Genomic DNA, 21,017 nt, shown 5'->3' with positions numbered 1-21,017 from the left:
CAGCCACATTCCCAGCTATCACTTCGTTGTTACACATTTTTTACGGGTAACAACGTACCGCAAGTTGTTACGGCTGCACGAGCGCGTATGGAAAATGCGTTGGAAATGGATCGATTCATCACTGCTAAGCGCGGTAAAATTGATGAGCGTACTCTAATAATAAACGACGGAGCCTGTACTATTCGATATATCGTCGGTAAAATTCACCCACGACAATATGCGATACGATGATTATTCCGATAGACTTCAGTAAAATAATCGTGGATGGAGACGAAAGACACAGATCGTGAAAATCTGATTAAACATGAGGAAAGATCTATTTATCTTCTAAACCGGTGCGGGAGAAATTTCTACTCATTTATTACTCACGGAGGAACCGTAAATATTGAAATAGTGCATAGTGGTCAACTTCCTGCTTCGTTAACTGTGAAAATAATTTATCGTACTAACCGGTTTACAGCGAGCCGGCCGAATAAAAGACGCTTCTCATTACGCGATAAGCTTTCGAGGCTACGTAAAAACTGCCAATTTATCTCTGCGAGAAGTAGGAACGCTGAGTGCGCACCAGTTATCTTCCCGCGCATTTCTACCGTGCAAAAAATTTCGATGTGCTTCTTTTTCGCCCGAGCATATTGTTCGATAAACTGCGAAACATGATGTGTCCGTTACATGCGAGGTATAAGCTTCGACGACATATAACATAGCCCGAGGGTACCATCTTCCTGGAAGCCGGAGAAATTGTTCCTTGCTGGTCCGATTTTTACCTCGCACGCACATCCTGTGCGCAAGCGCCCGCGCAGGATTCGCCGAATTCATGTTACCACAACTGAATAACCTCTTTACGTAACGTTCCGCCAACGTTGCCGACGATATGGCTGCGGAATAAATTAAACATAGGCTGACGAGGTATTGTAAACGAGCTGTCTCGTAAAATAAATATCCCTCTTATGCAACTGGAAATCGAGAGATGTATTATTCTGTGTGTCCTAACACACAAAGTTACGCAACGAGAGAAAAATTTTAATTGTTCTTCCATCTTTACATCGCGCAGAAGAGAGCTTTACGAATCTTTAGAAATTATACCATATATCGCGTCTTATCTGATAATTAGACATCTCAATTAATAAATTTAATTAATAATTAGACACCCTAATGATTAAATTTAATTAATAATTAGACATCCCAATGACTAAATTTAATTAATAATTAGACACCCTAATTATTAAATTCTCGTGATAAGACAACAGATACTCTGCTCTTTCTTCCAAGAAGAGGAAAGAGGCGGATGCAGTAGATGGATAACATGACAATATGTATATTCTATGAATTGTGGAATGAAAATCGTCTCAGTACATCGATGGATATAATATGTTCTTTAAGCACGCTTACGGCCGTATAAACTGCTGTACGTTTAAAGGGGATTTCCAGCTTCCATGCTTCCAGCGACTTTAGTCGAACAATGGAGGAAAATAAGAAAAAAGATATGAAAACTTGTTGTTACGATTATTATTGATATCGTTATTATATCAATATTATTGTTATTGTTGTTATTACTGTTGTTAGTGTGGCATCCGACGAATAACAATACAGTATGCACTCGGGATCGCGCGTGTTACAGGTCGTTCCCGCGCGGAATCATCTTAGCAACGACATCCTGCGTTCGTACTTTGACAACAAATGATACATAAAACGGTACATAATTGTATTCATCTCAAAAGTGATAATACATATACAAGCTAATTTACTGTCGTTACGTACATACACAATCTCCGATTGTGGCATTGACTGTTCAGTGAGGGAGAGGGCAGGGGAATGAAGAAAACGTCACGCAACATCTGTGATTAGGCGTACGCGAGATTATCAAAAAAAATTCGTATTCTGCAATAATTATTATCGATACGATTTGCGCCAATGTTGGGAAGAGAAAAGAAAAAAGTAACTCTTTCGTGCTGGCGGTCCAAATTCGAGAAACGAAAGCTCTCACATATCGCGATCCTTGTTTTTGCCTTCCTTCGTTTTTCCTTCATCCTGCGTTTTACGACGACGGCAGAGTCGAGGGTCTCGTCCCGTCGCTCGCAAACACACTGAACACACTGAACTGATCAAGGCGTGATACGAATAATGCGTGATAACGATGCGATAATGTCGGTTAATTAAATAATTCATTAATTAACGGGGCTAATCCATCAGTAAGGATGGAGCGCTGCTAGACCCAATCTCGGCGGCTCGGCGTAACTGTAGCGATATCTACCGAGCGCCGGGGCCATTTCCAACGCTGGTCTGGCACTTTCACGATCGAGTCCAGGGTATCTCTCGTGCTCCGACAGTTCCTGGTAGGTCGTGCTCCTCGTTCGTAATTTGTCGCGGAGTTCCCGCGAGTGCTGCGTGCGCTGCTCGCGAAAGTCTCGCATCTGTGACAATGAGCGAACGCGCAAGGCGTGATGAATGCGAATACGATTGCCTGACAGTGCAATTCGTAAACGGTGTCGCTTACTTCTCTTTGATCAACGGGGTTCCTCTGATCTCTGAAATCCCTAGCCGTTGACAAGTCCTCGTAGAAGCTTTTCGGTCGTGGCCTCGAAGTTTCCGTCTCGGGCGGACGTTCAATCGCGTAATGATGAGTCCTTGGTCGCGGTCTGCCCTTGTATGACACGCCATTCTCGCGGTCCAGCGCGTCCGCCTGATTTCGTCTCATCACGTGCTCGTGCGAGGACACGGAGTTCATACTCGCCGGATACTGGCGACCGGATCGGTCGTCGTGAACTTGTCTGGCTGATTCGACCCTGTCAGGTAACATTATAACTTGATGAGTTAGTGACAAATTATGTTCAGCACCTCGGTGAGGTGACTAACTTTTAACAGACTAACTTAAAGAACACAATATTTCCCAATTATCGCCTTGTCAATCATCTGACAGATTTATCGGAACTGCGAGATGTCCTTCAGACGGTTCCTTTCTTTAGAAAAATAAGATCCGACCGACTAAATACGAGCCGCGCTTTACACTTTTGAAAGAGAAAGAGAGATTTCCTGTTAAAAGCTTCACGGAATGTGGAAATGTGGTACCGACGCTAACTGCAATTTCCATCGACCGAACACGCATCGATCCGTACCCTTATAAATCCTCTCGTAGGAATGCGTTTGATCGGTGAAATTGTTCGTTATCTCTCTAAACCCGTTTCGAACGTGGAAAGCTGCGCACAGCCGTATACGTGCAAAACGAAACGCGCGACGACGAAACAGTCGGCGTCGTGTTTGGATCTCTGCACCGATACAACGACAACGCATTCCGACTTTTACTCACGATCGGCCCGTGCACGAGCTGTCCCATGCACCCGCTGAGTGTTTTACGAACTACAAACTCGCTGGTCGAATTTCCTCTTTTCCTTTTTTTTTTTGCAGCGGAAGATAAGCTCTTCGCCGCGGTGCTTCGATTTTCATTTCGCGCGCTTCAACGGGAGCTCTCTCAGCCGTTTTTTATGGAATATTCGAAAGTCGTGAGTTGTCTCTTCGACACGGCGCCCAGCACACACCGTGCACATCGATCACGCTACGTCGGCGACAGTCGCGTCGTCGCGACAAAATCATCGACCCCAGCAATCACCTGTGAACAGGATGATGCTCGGCGTCTCGTTGCCTGGAGAGAACGGGTCTGGCGATGGCCTCCCTCTCCATGGCCCTAAACATTTCCTTAGCATCTTGGAACCTCTCTCTAGGACTGGTCACCTCGCTGGGATTGACTCTGGGCTGGTATTGAGGACTCGGCGATCGCTGTCTGAATTCTGCCGCTCTTCGGTTCCTGTTGCAGTTCGGCGAGACTCCCCTGTTCACCTGGCTGGCCAGTCTTTCCGGGCTCCGCGGTAGCCGCGGCAACGTCAAGCTCGACGCGGCCGTTTCCACTTCCGGCAGATAATCATTCTCTTCGTTTGGCGCGCCCCAGTCGTCATCTGGAAAGATCGTTGTCGAATTACAGATCTTATCGCAACCCCTGGCACGCTAAATCTTACAAAAATAGAACAAAACAAAGAGAAATGTACCGCGCGTGAGAAGCCTATCGCGAGTTAATTAATCGTCGCTCGCTTAATTGCGCATTGACACTTGCGCGATCCAGACTATCCTCCACGAGTACTACGTTCCTCCTGCACCGTACGTGACAAATTCCGCCGAGCATTTCCCCACTCCGGGCGACCCGCGGTAAATCGGTCGGCGTAATTCTCGCGGAATCTGGCATCTCGATGAGGTCAGGAAGATTTAAAGAGCGGTAGCGGGCTACGGGGCAGTGGAGGTGAAGGAGGGGGGAGGGCACAGATGAGATTCGAGGAGACACGTGGAGGAGAAGGAGGAGGAGGAGGAGGAGGAGAAGGAGGAAGAGGAGTCTGAGAGGTGCCTCGGGCTGTGGGCCGAGAATGCGGAACTTTATTCCGTACATGTGGCCTCCCACGAGGTCGACTCACGCACGAATTTACAAGTGCCCGCGTCGTCGTCCCCGTCGTCCTCGTCCTCGTCGTCATCATCGTCGTCGTCGTCGTCGTCGTCGTCGTCGTCGTCGTCATGGTGGCAGGGTCTCATCATCATCGGTATGACTGTCATTATCCGTCGCCGTAACAGCGACGACACGGGGCGCGCTCACGGCCTCTGTTCTCTCGGCCGCGCGCGTGGAAACGCGCCTTCAAGAGAGGCTCTTTGCGCAACGACCCGCCGTAAAACGGAGAGGCGGAGTGCCGTTACTGTATTAGGTAAGAATCGTCGGGTGAAGTCAATCGCGTGCGGGATCCCCTATTGGTCGTCGCGAAATTTCAATGCGTCGCGTCGCGGGCGATGCAGCGTGTCGAGAGGTCGCGCGGGCGTTCCGATCGCTCGTTCGACGTTCGCTTGACGTTTGATTTCGAGCGGGTCGGTGCAATAATTTCGGAGACGACTCGCGGACGACGACGCGATCCGACTGTCCGTTTCGTTTTCACGCTTTTCGACTCCGCTGTCGACAGGCGGCATAACGGCGCGGTATATCCCGTTGAGATCTTACACTCGCGCGCAATAAAGCATCGACGACCGCGTAATTGATTAGAGCCACTACGAAGCGATAAGCCGATAGATCTAATCTCCGGCTGAAGTCTCAGCGCGCTGCGTTAGAACAGTCTCTCTCGCGCGGAATATACAGCTACGTCATGCGTGTGAGGCGACGCGTGCGTGCGCGATAGGCGCACTAAGTGTGTCATCTCTCTTTACACCGCGAGCATTTCTGGCGGAATCGGCCGCCATTCGCACGGTAGTGTGAGAATGCCAAAATTCAAGAGCGTGAACGTGACGGAAAAGATGCATCTCTCTCTCTCTCTCTCTCTCTCTCTCTCTCTCTCTCTCTCTCTCTCTCTCTCTCTCTCTCTCGCTCGCTCGCTCGCTCGCTCGCTCTCGCGGCTGGGATGATTTTTTTTCTCCGACCAAAAGTGACGCGCAGAGAGAAAGCTCCGATAATCATTGGCCGTTGATAATTACTGAACATCGTCGCTTATGAACAAGTCTCTCTCGTTCCGCAGCTGGAAGAATACTCTTTCTTTCCCCCGCACAAAGCGAAGCGCGCAAAGAGAAAGCTCCGATAATCATTAGCCGATTATCTCAGACCATCGTCACAATACTTATGAATGAGAGTATCGTAACTGGGCTAAGATTCGCGAGACATCGTTCCTAGGTGAGAGACGACGCTGAGAGAAATCCGTCGGGGTAATTCGGTTATGTTCGCGATGACAAGCGGCTGATTGTTCTCGCACGCGGTCGAAAATATAATTGGACCTCGACGAGCGTCTCCCGCTCGGTGAAACCCTCCATCGCGTGCGCCGTCAGTTGACACAAACCAAATCTTCCCGCCCCATCCCGCCGCTCGTGCCCGACGATTATGATGACAGCCGACTCGTCGTCGTTGATGCACCTCCGACCGCACGAGTAATAAGGCTCACCGTGAATTCTCACGAACTTCTGCGCCCTACTTGTCAACGACGGCGTGCCGATCGACAGTATCGAGGTAATGGCACTCGGCGACCCCGAGCGCCGGCCGATCGCGCCAATGACACATTCAATTTCAAGACATCGCCTGGCGATCACGACCTGCTGCCTATTGTGTTGCTGCTTCACAGAGCAGGGATCAGCTTCCGGGTGGTAGCTGGAATACGCTCGATCGATTCCGAGTACTCGCCAAGTCCGTCGCGAAGCTGTCGCTGAGCTCACGCGCTGAGCCCGGTTGTTTAATCTCGCCACGGCGCGTCTTCTTTCCAAGCAAATCGGCCACCGGCTGCTTTTTGCGGCCATGCATAGAGGCCCTGGAGCCAGCCGAGATACGTACACCCATAAGCCGTGGTACCTGTCGCTGACACGACGTCCTAACGGTATTCCTTCCACTGTAACAGGTGCTCAATACAATCTCTCTCTCTCTCTCTCTCTCTCTCTCTCTCTCCTCCCCCCCTCCCTCTCTCTCTCTCTCTCTCTTCGCCCTCCTCCTTTCTCTCTCTTTCTCATTCTCGCGTACGACAGAGCCGAATATATCTACCAGTACATGGCACGACCAAGAGTACCGGATCTTTCTTTCTTTCCTTCTTCCTTTCTTCTTTTTTCCCTCCTCTCCTTCATCTCGAAATTTATTCACCGACAGTATATGGGTCAGTCGTCCGTTAAAAACACGTTTCTCGCGAGAGAAGAAGGCACGGCCCAGAAGACGAATGCGAGCACCACCAGGGGCTCTCGGAGGATATCGCGGTGTACGCGCATCCCGCGCATACCTAATGCCGCGCATCGCCGCAATTGTAAGATCTCCGCGTCGGATCGCGCGTCGCTTGGCACAAAAGCAAGATAAGGCAAGTAGGATGCCTTCTTCTTCTTTCGCGGTAATAAAGCATTTACCGCGCTAGGCCGCGGATACCCTGTCCCTACCATTGCGTCCTCGTTCTCGCGAGATGGCTGAAAAGTGTATCGCCAAGCAGGTAAATCTCTCTCTCTCTCTCTCTCTCTCTCTTGATCAGATCGTGAGCTTTCGTTGCGGAGGAGACGATGTCCCTCGTGGGGCGGCGGCAATCACGGTTTGTGGTCGATAATCATACCGGAGCACGGATAACCGCGAGAAAAGAAAAAGAAAAGAAAAGAGAAAAGGAAAACTTGGACCGGGTCGGCAGAAAAGTCTAAACAGCAGACGGGAATTATTAAATGCGAGGAAAACGCACGAGTGCACACGCGTGCGCTCAGCGTTGATCCGGCGATGCAGAATTTTTCTGCGCCACCACCGACTCTCCTGCACGCATTTTCGTTGCTGCCACGCCCGGTGATCGACTTTCCACGTTCGGAGACGCGATTTCGCACGTTTTCCTCGCGACGACACGCGGTGCGTGAAGGCATCTCGCCGATGTGAGGATTTCGGGGTTGGCCGAGGTGAAAGTGGACGATTTTATTGTCAAACGGGACGCGCGCGCGCGCGCGCGCACGTTCTGCGGCGGAATCCGGCCGCTGAATTCTGCATTCAATATGACGGCTCGATAAAAAGGAGGGAAAAAAAGCGAGCGCGCTTAAAGACGCGCGACGGACGCGCGAGGCGATTTTTCGTAGCTACTGGCAACTAGGTTACGAGGTCGCACGGTTCGCCACTGCCCAGTTTTCTACGACAGCCGATAAGATTCGAGTCGGCACACGTGGGCACTTGTCCCACGAGTAGAAAGCGCCGAAATTTTTGTCGCTACCGTGCCCGGCGACGATACGAATTTCGCGAGAGCGAGGTGCCGTTTTCGCGTATCCGCGCATTTTCACGGCGAGTGAGGCTCGGGAAATCTTTAGAGATTGGCGAAAATGTTTATTTAAGAGCTGTTTATTCTCGACACGTGCGTAAATCATCCCGAGGGAGAGCGTGAAGTTTATGAGTCGGCTCTCTCTCTCTCTCTCTCTCTCTCTCTCTCTCTCTCTCTCTCTCTCTCTCTCTCTCTCTCTCTCTCTCTCTCGCTTCCCGATGGCCACGAGAGGCCAGACAAATATGCCATTATGTTATTCGTTCTGTTGACGCCACGCACATATGGCTCTTTATAGCTGCGAAGAAACGACCCTCTCGTAATTATTTCCACGCTTAAACGAAAAGAACCGATTTCACCGATCGCGGTAGTTCTCCTCGCGTCGAAACAAATGATTATTGGATGCGCGATCGTTTCCTGCGACGAATCGCGAAAAGAAGAAGCGAGGACTTTCACTTTCGTCGTGCGGCGCCCAGCTTCGGCTTGCGTTATGCGGTGTAATGATGCGTCCAGTCCCAATATCGCCGCGAGATAATTCTAAAAACTTTCCAATTAGCGTGCAAAACTCTGCAATTAGCGTGAATTAGCGGTGTCAATTACGCAAGAATGTCGCGCAGCTTTCGGAAGCGGAGCCTTCGTTCCATCAAATAGCATATTTATGTTGGTTCCCGATCGTCCTCCCGCGGTCGACCTCACTTCTACATCGTCGACTTTCGGCATTTTACGACGCGCGATTTACAGGTCGATCTTGGCGACGCAAACACCGAGCGGAATGTTCAACTCTGACATAAATATACATAAATATACCTCGTGACGTAGGCGATGTTTTCGCGTCAGTTTTAATCTCCACCGCAGTCTGAGCAGAGAGAGAAGGAGGAAGATACGTATGTACGCATGACACAGCGCGATTTTCTCATCAAGTATGCCAAGTAAGAACGTACGTATTGCAACGGAATACCCAGTTTCGCGGTAGTTTGTGTTTACGTCCTGAAAACCTATTTTCGCGACCATGTAATGCCTACGCAACGATGCTCTCGGAGATATTGGCCAATAACGCGGAATTTCTACGCGGCGCGAATGTAATACTCGCGGCGAGTTTCACACTCGCTGGCGCCGCAATTGTCACGCTCGTAGTCAATATTATGCGCGCTCTGCGTGGCTTTCTTGCTTGAAATGGGGTGTTGCATAGTAACTTGACGTAACGGCCGAGCCGCGAAACTTGTCCCTCAATACTCTGCGATTACAACGATTTGTTTGCCAATACCTGTTCTTCGCCCACGTCCCTCTCAGCGCCGGCGCGAGTTCCAGCTCGTTAGGGACGACAAGTTTGTTTAGAAAATTGCACCACAATCGAGAGTTCGGATCGACAACTGACCGAGGAAAGGCATACGAAAGCGAAGATGTGTAGAGTCATCTCGAGTGATCTCTACGAAACTTAAGAATGCCCGATAATTTCTCTTAATAATCCGCGTAATAAAATATTAATTTATAGAACGAAGAGAATCGTTTGTTATAATTCGAAGAACGATTTGGGAATCTTTGGGACCGAAAATTTTGATTTTATTTTCTAAATTTTGCTATCCTTCTTAACCGTTTTCTCTGACGTCAATGGTTCCTCAGATATCATTCTAGGTGTCGAGAGTGACATCGTTTGGTCTGGCTTATCAACTAATCGGACACGACAGCCGGATAGAAGGGTTCTGTCGTGACGGAAATCACTCACCGGAAGATGAGTCTCTGGACGGTCTGGACGGTCTCGGGCCGAGAGGGTGGTGAGTCTGGTAGGGCGGTGGTGTCGCCGCGCTGTCGGATCCTATTCCGCTGCTGGCTGCGCTTCTCGTGCCACCCCTGTCGACGGCCGTGCTACCACCCACGATCGTCTGATTGAGGCAGCGTCTGAACTCAATCCCGGCCAGGTTGCCGCGGTGTCTGTGCACGGTGTCGTAGTCACGCGGCGGCAATAATATCGGCCCGACGTCGTTATCGCCGGAATTACCTCTGCCTGAAACATGACTGCCTGCTCGTATCTGCGTCGCCTTGACACGTATTCGTATGACGCGCGTGGATACGCTGTCTCGCGCTCATTCTTTCCGGCCGATTAAAATCACCGAGTTGCGCCCGTTTTTTTTTTTTTCTTTTTTCCTACGCCAACAAAGCGACATGTGCCCCTCCAGACCTTTCAGCAATTTTGACTGGAATTAATTCTCGAATCTCATCTAATCCCTTGGTTAAATTTCCGTCGTTGAATTCGATCGATTCTGATTCAATCCACAGGGTTTGTTCTCGTTTTACTCCTGTCCTGGTTATTTTATTTCTCACGTATGCGACAAAATATTCGTCTGATCTTACCGCGCACGGTATGCATAATGTCGTTTGACATTTCTGAAAAATATATCCCATATATTTTTCGCATACCTCGTGCAACGGCGAAATATCAAACGAAATGCAAAAGAAGACATTCACCTAATTTCGCCCGCAACTCGGCGGCCAGAGACTCGTAAATGGTCGTGGTTTGGACCGGATCGTGTCTGAGCTCACCGCTGCCTTCGGAGGACTCGGATTCTCTGGTGCTGCGGCCGTCGCTGCCTAGATTGTTGCGGATCCTGCCTTCGCCCGTCGTGACCCTGGCCAAATTGTCGGCGTGTGACGCCAGCGCTTTCAACTGGCCGCCCAACAATTCGGCGGTCTCGACCGAATCACATCTAAAACGGCCAAGAAGCAAAGGACGGGGGTGAACCGAAAGTTCTGCCTGATCCCTTGAGTCATCAAAGCGAGGGAACAATAAATTAAGACATAAATCGAATCCGGTCTCTCATTGGCCTTTTACCCGTAGTAAACGAGCAAATTGAAATTCCTTTGCCTTTTGAGAGGTTGCATCGCACGCACAGCTAAATCGACTGTTTCACAACGATCCACGGAATTCTACACGGAAATAAACCATCGTCGTATTAAGAGACCATGATATTAGAACACCTGTGTGTACGACAAGAGGTAATCTTAGCGTGGGTTAAAGTCGCCCTGTTTGCGGAAAACACGTGGAAAATGCGCATCGTGTTAAGTCGTGATGTAAGCACACGATAAGAAGCAGGATCGGTGTTCCCAGTGAGAAAAATACCGGCTCTCTCTCTCTCTCTCTCTCTCTCTCTCTCTCTCTCTCTCCCTGTCTCTCATTCAGGTCGTCAGTATACTTAACGAAGCTCATCATGGAGTATAATTGTTATTTGCCCGAGCTGTACTACGAAATGCTCTTTAACGGGATTTTCATTGAGCATACCAGGGAGATTGCGCACCTTCGTACTTCGCTCAAACAATCGGTGCCGACCGATCGACGGAGCGGCGTACAGTGTACGTTTTTTGGACAAAAAATGGCTTGCCGACGTAAAAATCAAATAACTTTAACGAATTTTTTTTTTAAATACGGGGGAAAACTGCAGCAACAACGAAGTGCTACGGAAAATTGGATACTTATAAACCTAATCTATAAAAAACGAGTATTTTCGAGTGTTTACAATACTAGAGCCTTAGACTCTTCCAAGTCTACCTATATTTTCATGCTGATTAATCTAAATTACTTATTGTATATTAATTTAAATTACTTTCGTATTTAAGATACCATTCTAGGATGAATGATGAAATGTAACAATGGACCAAAAGGCAGTCAAATCACTAACTAAACCTCATGATGGCATAGTATGCATTCGCGGATTCGATTCCACAATAATATCCCACTGGAATGTTACTACATAAGGGTCAAAGGTTTGAGCACTCAAAGTTGGAAGGTTGAAAGGTTTTGGGGTTAGAGGATGTCGTAAGTTGGGATTAAATGAGGAAATTCTCGAGTTTAACGTCCGAGGATTTCAGAATTTTTATGGATTGAAGTTTCTAACTAAATGTTAGGGTTACAAGATCCTTAAGCTTATGAGTGTCTATCCCGTATGGATTATATACGTTTCTTACGGGTTAAATTCATAAGTACCCAATTTTCCGCAATAGTTCGTTATTGCTGGAGTTTTTCCCCGTATTTAAGGAAAAAAATTCATTAAAATTGGTTGAGTTTTACGCTAGCGAGCGATTTTTGTCCAAAAACATACCCTGTGCGGCGTCGAGCGTTCTCTTTTCAGTCCCGATCGCGAAATGAAATTCGACCGAGACCTCCGAGCTTCGGACCCGATTACCCGAGAAGTATGTAATTAATTATCGTGCCGTTGTAAGATAAATCGTTGAACTAATAGCCCCAATAATCTGTAATTTAATGACAAAGTTGCTCTGAATATATCTAATCCGCTTGTTTCGCTCCGAGTCGATGCAACGCGGTCGGGCGGCGTGACGTGCGAATATTGCCGGGATGCTTATGAAAATCATTAGCGATCCGTTAGAATTACGAAAGTCGTTAATTAGAGAATGAATTGTGGCTTGTAACGTTGCGGTGGTGAGATCAAGGCGATGAACCGAACGACCTTTATTTAACCGCGAATTCCTCACGCCAGACTCGATGTATAAACAACGTGACTGCATTATTACGTTCTCATGCTGCATCTCATAAAAGGTGTATGGAAAGCATAAATATGTAAGATTGCGCGGAAAGAACAAACTCACTATGTACATACACGAGAAATCGATTAATATTTATGTCGAGTCTCAACGCGTTTCTTATTAATGTCTTCAAAAATATTCTATCACGTTATCCGTGTAACGAGAATTTCTCGAGATAAATTAGAAACGAGTCGAGATTATGTTCATGTTTACACGGGAAGAAAGAATATTTGAACTTCGAATGATGAACTTCGAAGACGAGTAATTTCAATACGTGGATAAAATATTAGATAGTCCTGTCTTTACATCAGCGATAGTCTAACGAAACTCGTCGATAGATTGACGGAGAGATGCTAGCTTATATAGATTTGTAATTCCTTTATAGCTGTACATCGACAAAATAACGCAAAAGTAAGAACGTCGATCTGCAAAGGATTCAAGGATCTTCGCTCGCGACTATCGCAGCTGCAAGTAAAGAAATTTATAATTTCATCTATATTCGTTACTTGCCATTGCGACGGTCACGAGAGTTTCCATCTTCGAGCTGTTCGAAAAAGAGAAATATACGAGCGTGTAACTTCAAAGTTACCCGGAAGCGCACTACGGAAGGTCAATTGAATTTCGCGTAAATTTGCGATTGTGGAGTTAATCGATCACGACTGACTACAGTCGACAGGGATTAGTTGTTACCAGCAATCTAGCTTGATCTAGCTTGCGGAATAAAAGAACGTGCGGGGAGCAACCTGTACGCGTGCACGTGCACAGGATTGTTGGTGGCAGGATTCGGCAGGAGCAGAGTCGCGGCCACGATGTCCTCCCGCTGCACAGCTGCCAGCACCGCGTGGCCTGGTACCAAGTGCTTCACCGCCGACCTCGTGGAGCCACCTGGGTGAACCGTCTGTATAATCTTCAGACCTTTGTTGCTCACCTATCAAATATAAAAGCACTCCGTTCACGTCGCTGGTTGCGAAGCGTGCGCGCTCCTTGCGCAAACCGTGCCTTTGTTTGCGCTCTGTGAATCGCGAGAGAGTACGCCGCGATACATTTCGTACAAGCGTTGCGGCATTTGAATGTGTGGCACGCGATATATTAAATGGATGTAGGTTGACACACACACACACTATTGAATACGCACCGTGCGCCGGAATAAGGCCTCGCTGCTTGAATATTTAATAGAAAAACACTCGCCGAGCGCGTCTATGACGCGCGTGTGCGCGCGTGTATAATATATGAACGGCGGATGTATCGGAGACATATTCATTATTAATAAGACAATCAAGGTTTCCCGCCGTAAAGTTTTAGCTCAGTTAATTGCGTTGTTCTTTATCGCGTCCCATCCTGCGCGAGCGCTCGTCCTTGTACTTAAAGAGAGTCACGTGAGAGCAGATATGCCGCAAGAAGGCGTGTGCCGCCTGCGATTCTGTCCGGCACAATGTGTTCCACTTCGCGAAAGCACTTAATTACCGCGTTGTCGATCATCGCGACGATTCGAATTGCTGAAATGCTCGCGAGAATATCTCGCCGCTCTACCTACGGACTCCCGCGTGGACTCTCCTGCGCGGCAATTAGACTTACACAATAATTAGGTGGGCGTTTCGTAACGCGTTGTTTTCTCTCTTTTTCGGCACGACGCCACTAAATGCTAAATCGTGATTTCCGAATAGTAACCAGAAATCGAGTAGTAACCAGAAAGGATCTTCTCGCTCCTCCCACTCAGACGTGATATAATCGATCTTGATGTTTTTGCACTTTTGATACTTTTGCGATATAAAAAACGCGAACGTTAATGGGGTCGCGATATAATCGGGACTCTATTCAAACGCATAAACACACACGCGCACTCTTTCTCTCTCTCTCTCTCTCTCTCCCCTATCGCGGACCGTTATCGTTTTACACGTGATAATCTCCTTTTAACAGCACGGACATCTGGCGAATTCTAATTCGGTGTAGGTGAAAAATTTGCATAATTACGCGAAACCGCTCGCTTCATTTGACACCGTTACCATGTTAAATCATTCTTTGCGCGGTTTAGATCCGACTTGCGCTTCAACGAGATTTATTGCATTACTTACCGGCGACAAGTACGATTTTGAAGCGAGCGAGCGTTGCCTTTTTCAGATGCTACTTGGTATGCGACGAGGTAGCGCGTGCCACGTGCCCGGTTTAACGGTCGCGAAACAGTTTTGGCGAGTCAGTTTATTTTCTCTTTTCCGTATCGAAGGCATCTAGAAAAGCGTACCTTGCTCCGCACTCGTTCCGTGGGAGAGACTCGCGCACGCGCACGCGCGCGAGCGCGGGTCAGTGAATTTATTATTATGTATTTATTCACGAGCGAACTTATCATGTCGCACATACGCGAGCAGAGTCGCCTACTTGAAGGAAACGGTTTCGTCGCGTATGTTCCTTATCGCGAAGCAAGTATAACAATTAATGTATCTTTCTCTTTTTTAAGGAATATAGACAGACGTTCCTCACTCTTTCTTCTCACTTTTTCGTCATCAGTCTCAATCGACAGTCTCGAGGATAACCGAAAATTCTTTAACGGAGACGAGCAAAACGTGTTACATGATGACTCGCACGCTGCGTGAGAACGTTCTCCTCCACCTTCTCCTCCTCCCCCGCAAAACCTATCGCGAATGCGCGTTCCATCGAGGTTAACACATTTCTCTCTATAGCTCCGCCGATTACCAAAAATTCCCACGTTCTCAAATTACGCATTAAAGCGTCGTCAAGTCGCGTCGCAACTCGCCCGTTCTATCGCGATCGATCGCACGCAGGAATCGCGAGGGATCGTTCCGAGAGGAATAAGATAATCGAGCGAGCCAAGAGAACCTGACCCGCGGCTAAGGTCGTAATTTTGCGATTTTTATGCGATCTCGCGAGTGCTTTCACCGGCATATGTGCGGATAGGCAGGGACAATACGAACAAAAGGAAAGGAAAGCACGAGACTACATCGGCGCGAGGACGGTCATGCGGATTGTCGTCGGTTAATCCGTTTCGCCGAGATTTTCGATGCGCGCTGCCAAAACCGGACACCTCTCTCTCTCTCTCTCTCTCTCTCTCTCTCTCTCTCTCTCTCTCTCTCTCTCTTCTCTCTCTCTCTCTCTCTCTCTCTCTCTCTCTCTCTCTCTCTCTCTCAGGATGTTACCGCTCACCTGCAGTGTGACCTTGAAAGGTTCTTGAAGTCGTTCCCGCTCCAGCAGGTAGGCTATGGCACTAGGCATCGCGTCCACCCCTTTGGCCTCTCTCGCGCCGAGGTACCAGACGTAATAGAAGCTTTTCTTGACATCCTTGCTGCCCCTCAGGCGCAGGGCCATCACTCACTATTCACGGAAACAAACGGAATTTCATCATCGCTCTCGGCTAAGGGCACGTGGAGACGGATTGCGAAACGACGGACACGGTGGACACTTTGACCGCCCGTTATCGCGGAAATATTTAACGTTTCTGACGGACTCGTTAGATGAGTTAGCTGATAATTCGCTCGACTTCGTTTTCAGCGGCCTCCTACGGTCGAAAATAAGAAGTGACGCAAATAAGAATTCTCGTCGCACCCTTGTTCTCAATTTACCTAAAATTCGCTCATTTCGTCAAAACGGATTGTGATGAAACGTGGTGACTACATAATTTATCTTCTGATGAAGACACAACGAGGATGATGTAATGTTTGAGATAAAAGGATAACGTAAAGCGAGCGTTTCTATATATATTCTATATGTTTCTAATATGTGTACTTGTGTAACAAACATAGCGCTTTTGAGAGAACGACTATGACAACAAAATTTTCCGTCATCGAAGGCTTTCTCTGAGAAAAGGTACGATCGTAATCGCTGCTTGAGCGATGAAAACCTGCAAGGGCAAGTGTCTCGATTAGCCATCTTTCGCATACCTAGATAACGATACACAAGTAACAATTTGAAGTTGTACAGCGAAGGTTATTGAGTGATGCGAGCGTTAACACGGAACGTGTTTGAGCGCACGCTTGCGCTCGCGGAAGTGTTTAGTCAAAACAGCGGAAACTGCGGATAATGTTACGAGTGTGTGTGTGTGTGTGTGTGTGTGTGTATGCGGAACGTAAACGGATACTATTTCCTGCATATAATTTTTCTCTAACTATACTCCGCCTCTATCGATCGGAGAAAAACGTCCATTTTCCGCGAGCGAGTCTTCCACCGTGCCTACCGTACGAGAAGCGCGGCCAGCCTGTCGGTTCATCCACTTCCTCAATTACTTTCACGCTTAAACCCGTTTCCACGTTATCCATCTAGCAACGAATGGTTTCCCACTGATCCTTTAACGACGGTGCTTTATAAGAAAAATATTTTACGAGATGAAAGTGCACCGATGTGGATGTCACCTTATGAGATATATCATCAAAGAAAACGCGCCGGTATTTAATGCGGACTATCTCAACGGACAATTGCTGCAATTTATTACATCGTCGCTTCTCTTGTGAAACGAGAATTCTTTTACACACGATATATTTTTCTCTCTCACATCGATGAGAGACACCTCTTGTTTAGCAGCACCGACTCGGCAGACTTGATCAGATTCAATTTCACCTCGTATTCGAGATGCGTGCGAGTTTTCTTCTTGGATTCTCTTCGGTCTGACTTTGACGCAAAACGTTTATCCACTACTCGAACGTACTGCGCACGTCCTATTTCCACTTATTACAGCGAGCGTGCATGTCGAATATTGAATATCTCGTTTTGCATTTGCGCGCAAACAGCTTACATTGTCTCAAAAAGAAAAAAGAAGAACACACTCCGTGTGAAGGCGAGAAAAGTAGCGCAAATTCGTAATTTTTCAAAGATATAAAGTGCGATCAATCAGAGCATCTTCGCGCATTCGCGTAACACCGAGCAACTCGCCGTTACTTCAATCGCGTGGAGTCTCGAAAGGCGGAGCGCGTTTTTCTCAGAGCATCGAGGATCTATTGATACTCATCAGGATCGATGTTGGTAGCCCTACTACCGAGGCCTCAGTCCCTGCAGCGGGGAAATGCCGGGGCCCTATGCCTACACTATTGTACGTTGCCACTTGCTTGGTGTGTGTGTATATATGTATATATATGTATATATAAGTGTATATGTATATATACATATATATGTATGCGTGCGTGTTGTGTCTGTGTGTGTGTCTGTGTGTGTGTATCCCGAGGTCTTCGCCTCGCGTTTTACAGCTACCTCGATGAAGAAACAGCAAAATTCGCGTACGGCCCCTCGTCCCTCGCGCATAAAACACACGCGCGCCTCACACCCGTCACACGCACATGCACCGCGCGCACGCACGAGCACGATATGCACACCTGTAACTCGCGGACTCTTCTGACAGCTGCGGGGACCACCGTTCCGTGCACTGGCCGCGTAAGGCCGCTCCGTTCTTCCGGGCGACGCTCGCCGATCTGAACGGCGGAACGAAACGGAATGGAACGGGGGCCAGCGGGCCCCCGCGGGCCCCGTTGGCTCGCGAGGCGAGAGATCGGCTTTTTTTCAAGGCCCCTCTTGACTCGGCTCGCTCACTCGCGCGGCCGGAGACACGCCGAAAGTCATTTCGGCGTATCGACAACGAATTCCACTGCGATGCTGTTAAATATGACGCGTCAACGAGTCTGGAGAAGGAATGAAACTGCTCAACATGAAAGAACGAGGGAGGATGGGAGGGTGGGAAGGAGGGAAAGAAGGTGTAATGATCAGTGATTCTTACGTCTTGCGATTCTATAGCGACCTCTCACGCTTGTCTCGAAGGTGCTCCTGACGTCTTCCGATCTTCTCTGCCCTTTCTCTCGCTCCTCCTTCCACGGGCTCTGTCTGACCGCCACACCTTGTCGAAGATCGGTCTGAGATCGGTCGGCGGTAACGCGTCCCGCGCTTGGAGAAAGAAAGAGAGAGGGCAGCTTCTAACTGGCGCTGTGTCGGACGGATTCCGTCCTGAATTCGTGTCTCGGACCCCTTTCGTCTCTCTCTCTCTCTCTCTCTCTCTCTCTCTCTCTCTCTCTCTCTCCTCCCTCTCTCTCTCTCTCTCTTTCTCTCTCCCCGAAGAAGAAAGAGAGAGGAACGGGTATTTCCTCCCTCCCCCTTCGGCTCCTCTTCCTCCCCCTCGTCTCACTACACCTTGCTCCTTTCTCTCTTTCTCATGCTCTTTCCACTAACATCTAAGGATTATCTACCTGTCCGTGTCTATGTAGCTCCGTTGCTCGTATTTCACCTATCCGCTTGTCTTTATGCCTTCACTGCATCGATCGTACAGGACAGCGGTCTGACTCGATTTGAAGAGAAAGGGAGAAAGGATGTGTGCTCACCTTTGCCTTAATATCTTCTTGTCTTTCGAGGTGTAATGTTGCATCGTGCACCTTTCCTTCTTTTCTCACCGTGCTGCACCCTCACCCGAAATCTCCTGCGGACCCAAGGAAGCAGCAGGGACCGCTTCTCCCCTCCACGTCTGTGTATTATAGACGCCGTAAATGCGCTAGGATGCAGGATGCTGGATGCTTCCACAAGGTATGACGAATAGTGTTCGATGAGTTATGTAAATTAGTCGCCCCGTGGTAATTCGTAGACTACGACGATAAGAATTTATTTATATCAGAAAACCGAGAACCATCGATGATTGTTATTATCATGTTCAAACGATCAGCACCTGACGTAGCATCTGACGGTATCCAACGGTTTCACAAATATTGTGGCGCAATTTTGCAAGTGTTTTTACGGTTTTGTGATGCAAATATTGCTTTATCATCCGACTGAACTGGAAATTTTTAATTAATAAACCTCATATAATTATAAATACAATTATAAATACTACAAACGTTAGATGTTCCTTTTCGTAATTATATCTCTATTTACAGGAAACTGTTCAAATATTTTTATAATAACATCTCTATCAAGATCGACTGCGTAATTTTTAGTTCCGTAAAGAAATTCAACAAGCATTAACTCTTATTAAGTATTCGGCATACGGTTACTGTTAATGAGACCTTTCTATTAAAAGAGGTCATGAGCGATTTATTGTAAGTAAAATAGACAATTCTAATACAGAGAGGAAATTGTTACGAGGAGATAACTTTATTCTCTCCAAATGAAAACCTCGACGTTCCGCAGTATCATTTTGCAGTGCTCGTCACTAAGTTGAGTCATTAAGTCTATTCAAAATTTTTGTAACGACGGGAAACGATTTTTGTGGCGATTTTCAAACAATACGCTCTGAAACTCATGAAAATGAGTTTGCGTAAACATAACATGAAGTGTATCTTCGTGGTTATTCGAGAGACCGTGTCGCAGGAAAAGATAAAGGAAACTGGAAGAAATCACGTCGACGTTGAAACATTGAGCGTAGGGAAAGTGCACCGTCGATAATAAAACTCGCACACGTCCATACGAAGCAGCTGTTGGCAATTCGTAGAATGTAATGCGTTTCTTCTGAAATTAGAAACTCTATCCGATAGAAACTTACACCCCGAGATTAAAATCGAGAAGATCGTTGCTTCTAAACGCTTTTCCATTCAAATAAAATTGTATCATTTCAGACCGGCTTACCGTGAATGGAAAGGAAAAGTACCGTAATAAAATAAACGTCACTTAAAATAAATGATGGTACGAGGTAAGCTTCTTGTCGCAATACATTTCCCCGAGGAAGATGAAGCCACTGGTGGGAATAGCGGAAATAATATACCTCTGTCGAACAATGAAATTGCTTACATTGATGTCGTTTTACAGTGATATACGCGCAGAGCGGAACTCATTTTTTGACCTTACGACGCGAGCGATGTTAATACCAGCCAAGCTCATAATCTGAGAAATTCCTTAAGCGTGATTAAATGTCGAGAAGTTCTTCTATTACGGTACCAACGAGGAGGATATAGAAAGTTACGATGTCACGTAATGCAAAATTGTAGGATTGGATCCTGGAGTTCCTGCGAGAATTCTGCGACTTTGAATATAAATTGAGGAGAGAAAAAAATGGAATGCATGAGCAAGATGTAATAAAATGTTGAGGGAAAATGCTTCCACCTATTTTGTCCTCTGAATCATTAAATTGAATATTTAAACTGAATATTTTAAAATATTTTAAAAATAGTACAAGGAAAGTCTCATTAGTAATGCTGCTGCGTAAACAAATCAAGAGTTCGACACGAATCATTGTGTCGACAGTATGCGTACGCAAATAAAAGTCAATCTGTTAACTGCTCGCCCGATAATTGTTAGTAAGAGAAACCTACGTGCGAGAAACGGTAAGACTCACCTTTAGCCCTGACATTTCGCCAATCGTACGAGATCACGTGATTTAATTTGCATTATTCCTGTTAGTATTGGGTTGGCAAGAAAGTAATTTCGGTTTGCGCCAATAGATAGCGCTATGTTTGTGTCGTTATTCTTCTGTCAATGTTATAATTTTTTTCTTTTCAGATTTGGTAGTTGACACTCTTAGGTTACTATAGAAACAAATTCCGTGTAATTTTGTTTACAACTGTTGGTTTACGGTCAATTTTAACATGGAGTGCAAAAATGATCATTTTCGACATATTTTACTTTTTTATTTTCGTAATGGCAAGAAAGCGGCTGAGGCTCACAAAGAGATATGTGAAGTTTATGATGTTAGTTGAATAACAGAACGCACGTGTCAGAATTGATTTAAAAAATTTCGTTCTGAAGATTTTTCACTTAAAGATGACCAACGTTCTGGCCGACCTTCTGAAGTTGATGAACACAAAATGAAAGCCATAATTG

The 21,017-nt window shown here is 47.0% G+C and overlaps 1 protein-coding gene across 3 annotated transcripts; it reads right to left on the bottom strand.

Moving 5' to 3' along the window:
* Positions 1-1,332: 1,332 nt before the first annotated feature.
* On the bottom strand, positions 1,333-18,247 carry LOC105185681 (uncharacterized). Of its 3 annotated transcripts, XM_025301968.1 has the most exons (9): positions 17,998-18,246; positions 17,600-17,902; positions 15,444-15,611; positions 13,031-13,215; positions 10,218-10,456; positions 9,478-9,756; positions 3,605-3,947; positions 2,495-2,783; positions 1,333-2,411 (listed from the first exon to the last, which is right to left on the bottom strand). In XM_025301968.1, exons 3-9 carry the CDS (start codon positions 15,603-15,605, stop codon positions 2,187-2,189), a joined length of 1,722 nt encoding a protein of 573 aa, XP_025157753.1. In that variant the 5' UTR covers positions 15,606-15,611; positions 17,600-17,902; positions 17,998-18,246; the 3' UTR covers positions 1,333-2,186. The 3 variants fall into 3 exon arrangements, with proteins under 3 accessions (XP_025157753.1, XP_011143659.1, XP_011143658.1); XM_011145357.3 differs by lacking the exon at positions 17,600-17,902 and having other exon boundaries at positions 17,998-18,247; XM_011145356.3 differs by lacking the exon at positions 17,998-18,246 and having other exon boundaries at positions 17,478-17,615.
* Between the last annotated feature and the right edge of the window lie 2,770 nt (positions 18,248-21,017).

This window comes from Harpegnathos saltator, unplaced genomic scaffold, assembly GCF_003227715.2.
Source record: "Harpegnathos saltator strain DR-91 unplaced genomic scaffold, Hsal_v8.6 scaffold460, whole genome shotgun sequence".
Lineage (NCBI taxonomy): Eukaryota > Metazoa > Arthropoda > Insecta > Hymenoptera > Formicidae > Harpegnathos > Harpegnathos saltator.
The sequence above is the reverse complement of the archived record's forward strand: the minus strand, read 5'-3'. Positions and strand labels throughout refer to the sequence as shown.

What these genes read in the sequence shown, in the direction of transcription:
- LOC105185681 (XM_011145357.3), bottom strand. Translation starts at nt 15,605, where the DNA reads ATGGCCCTGCGCCTGAGGGGCAGCAAGGATGTCAAGAAAAGCTTCTAT. An exon ending in GAGCATCATCCTGTTCACAG is followed by an intron (nt 2,784 to 3,604) that starts GTGATTGCTGGG and finishes GTTACCTGACAG; the next exon opens with GGTCGAATCAGCCAGACAAG. An exon ending in ACCCCGTTGATCAAAGAGAA is followed by an intron (nt 2,412 to 2,494) that starts GTAAGCGACACC and finishes TCATTGTCACAG; the next exon opens with ATGCGAGACTTTCGCGAGCA.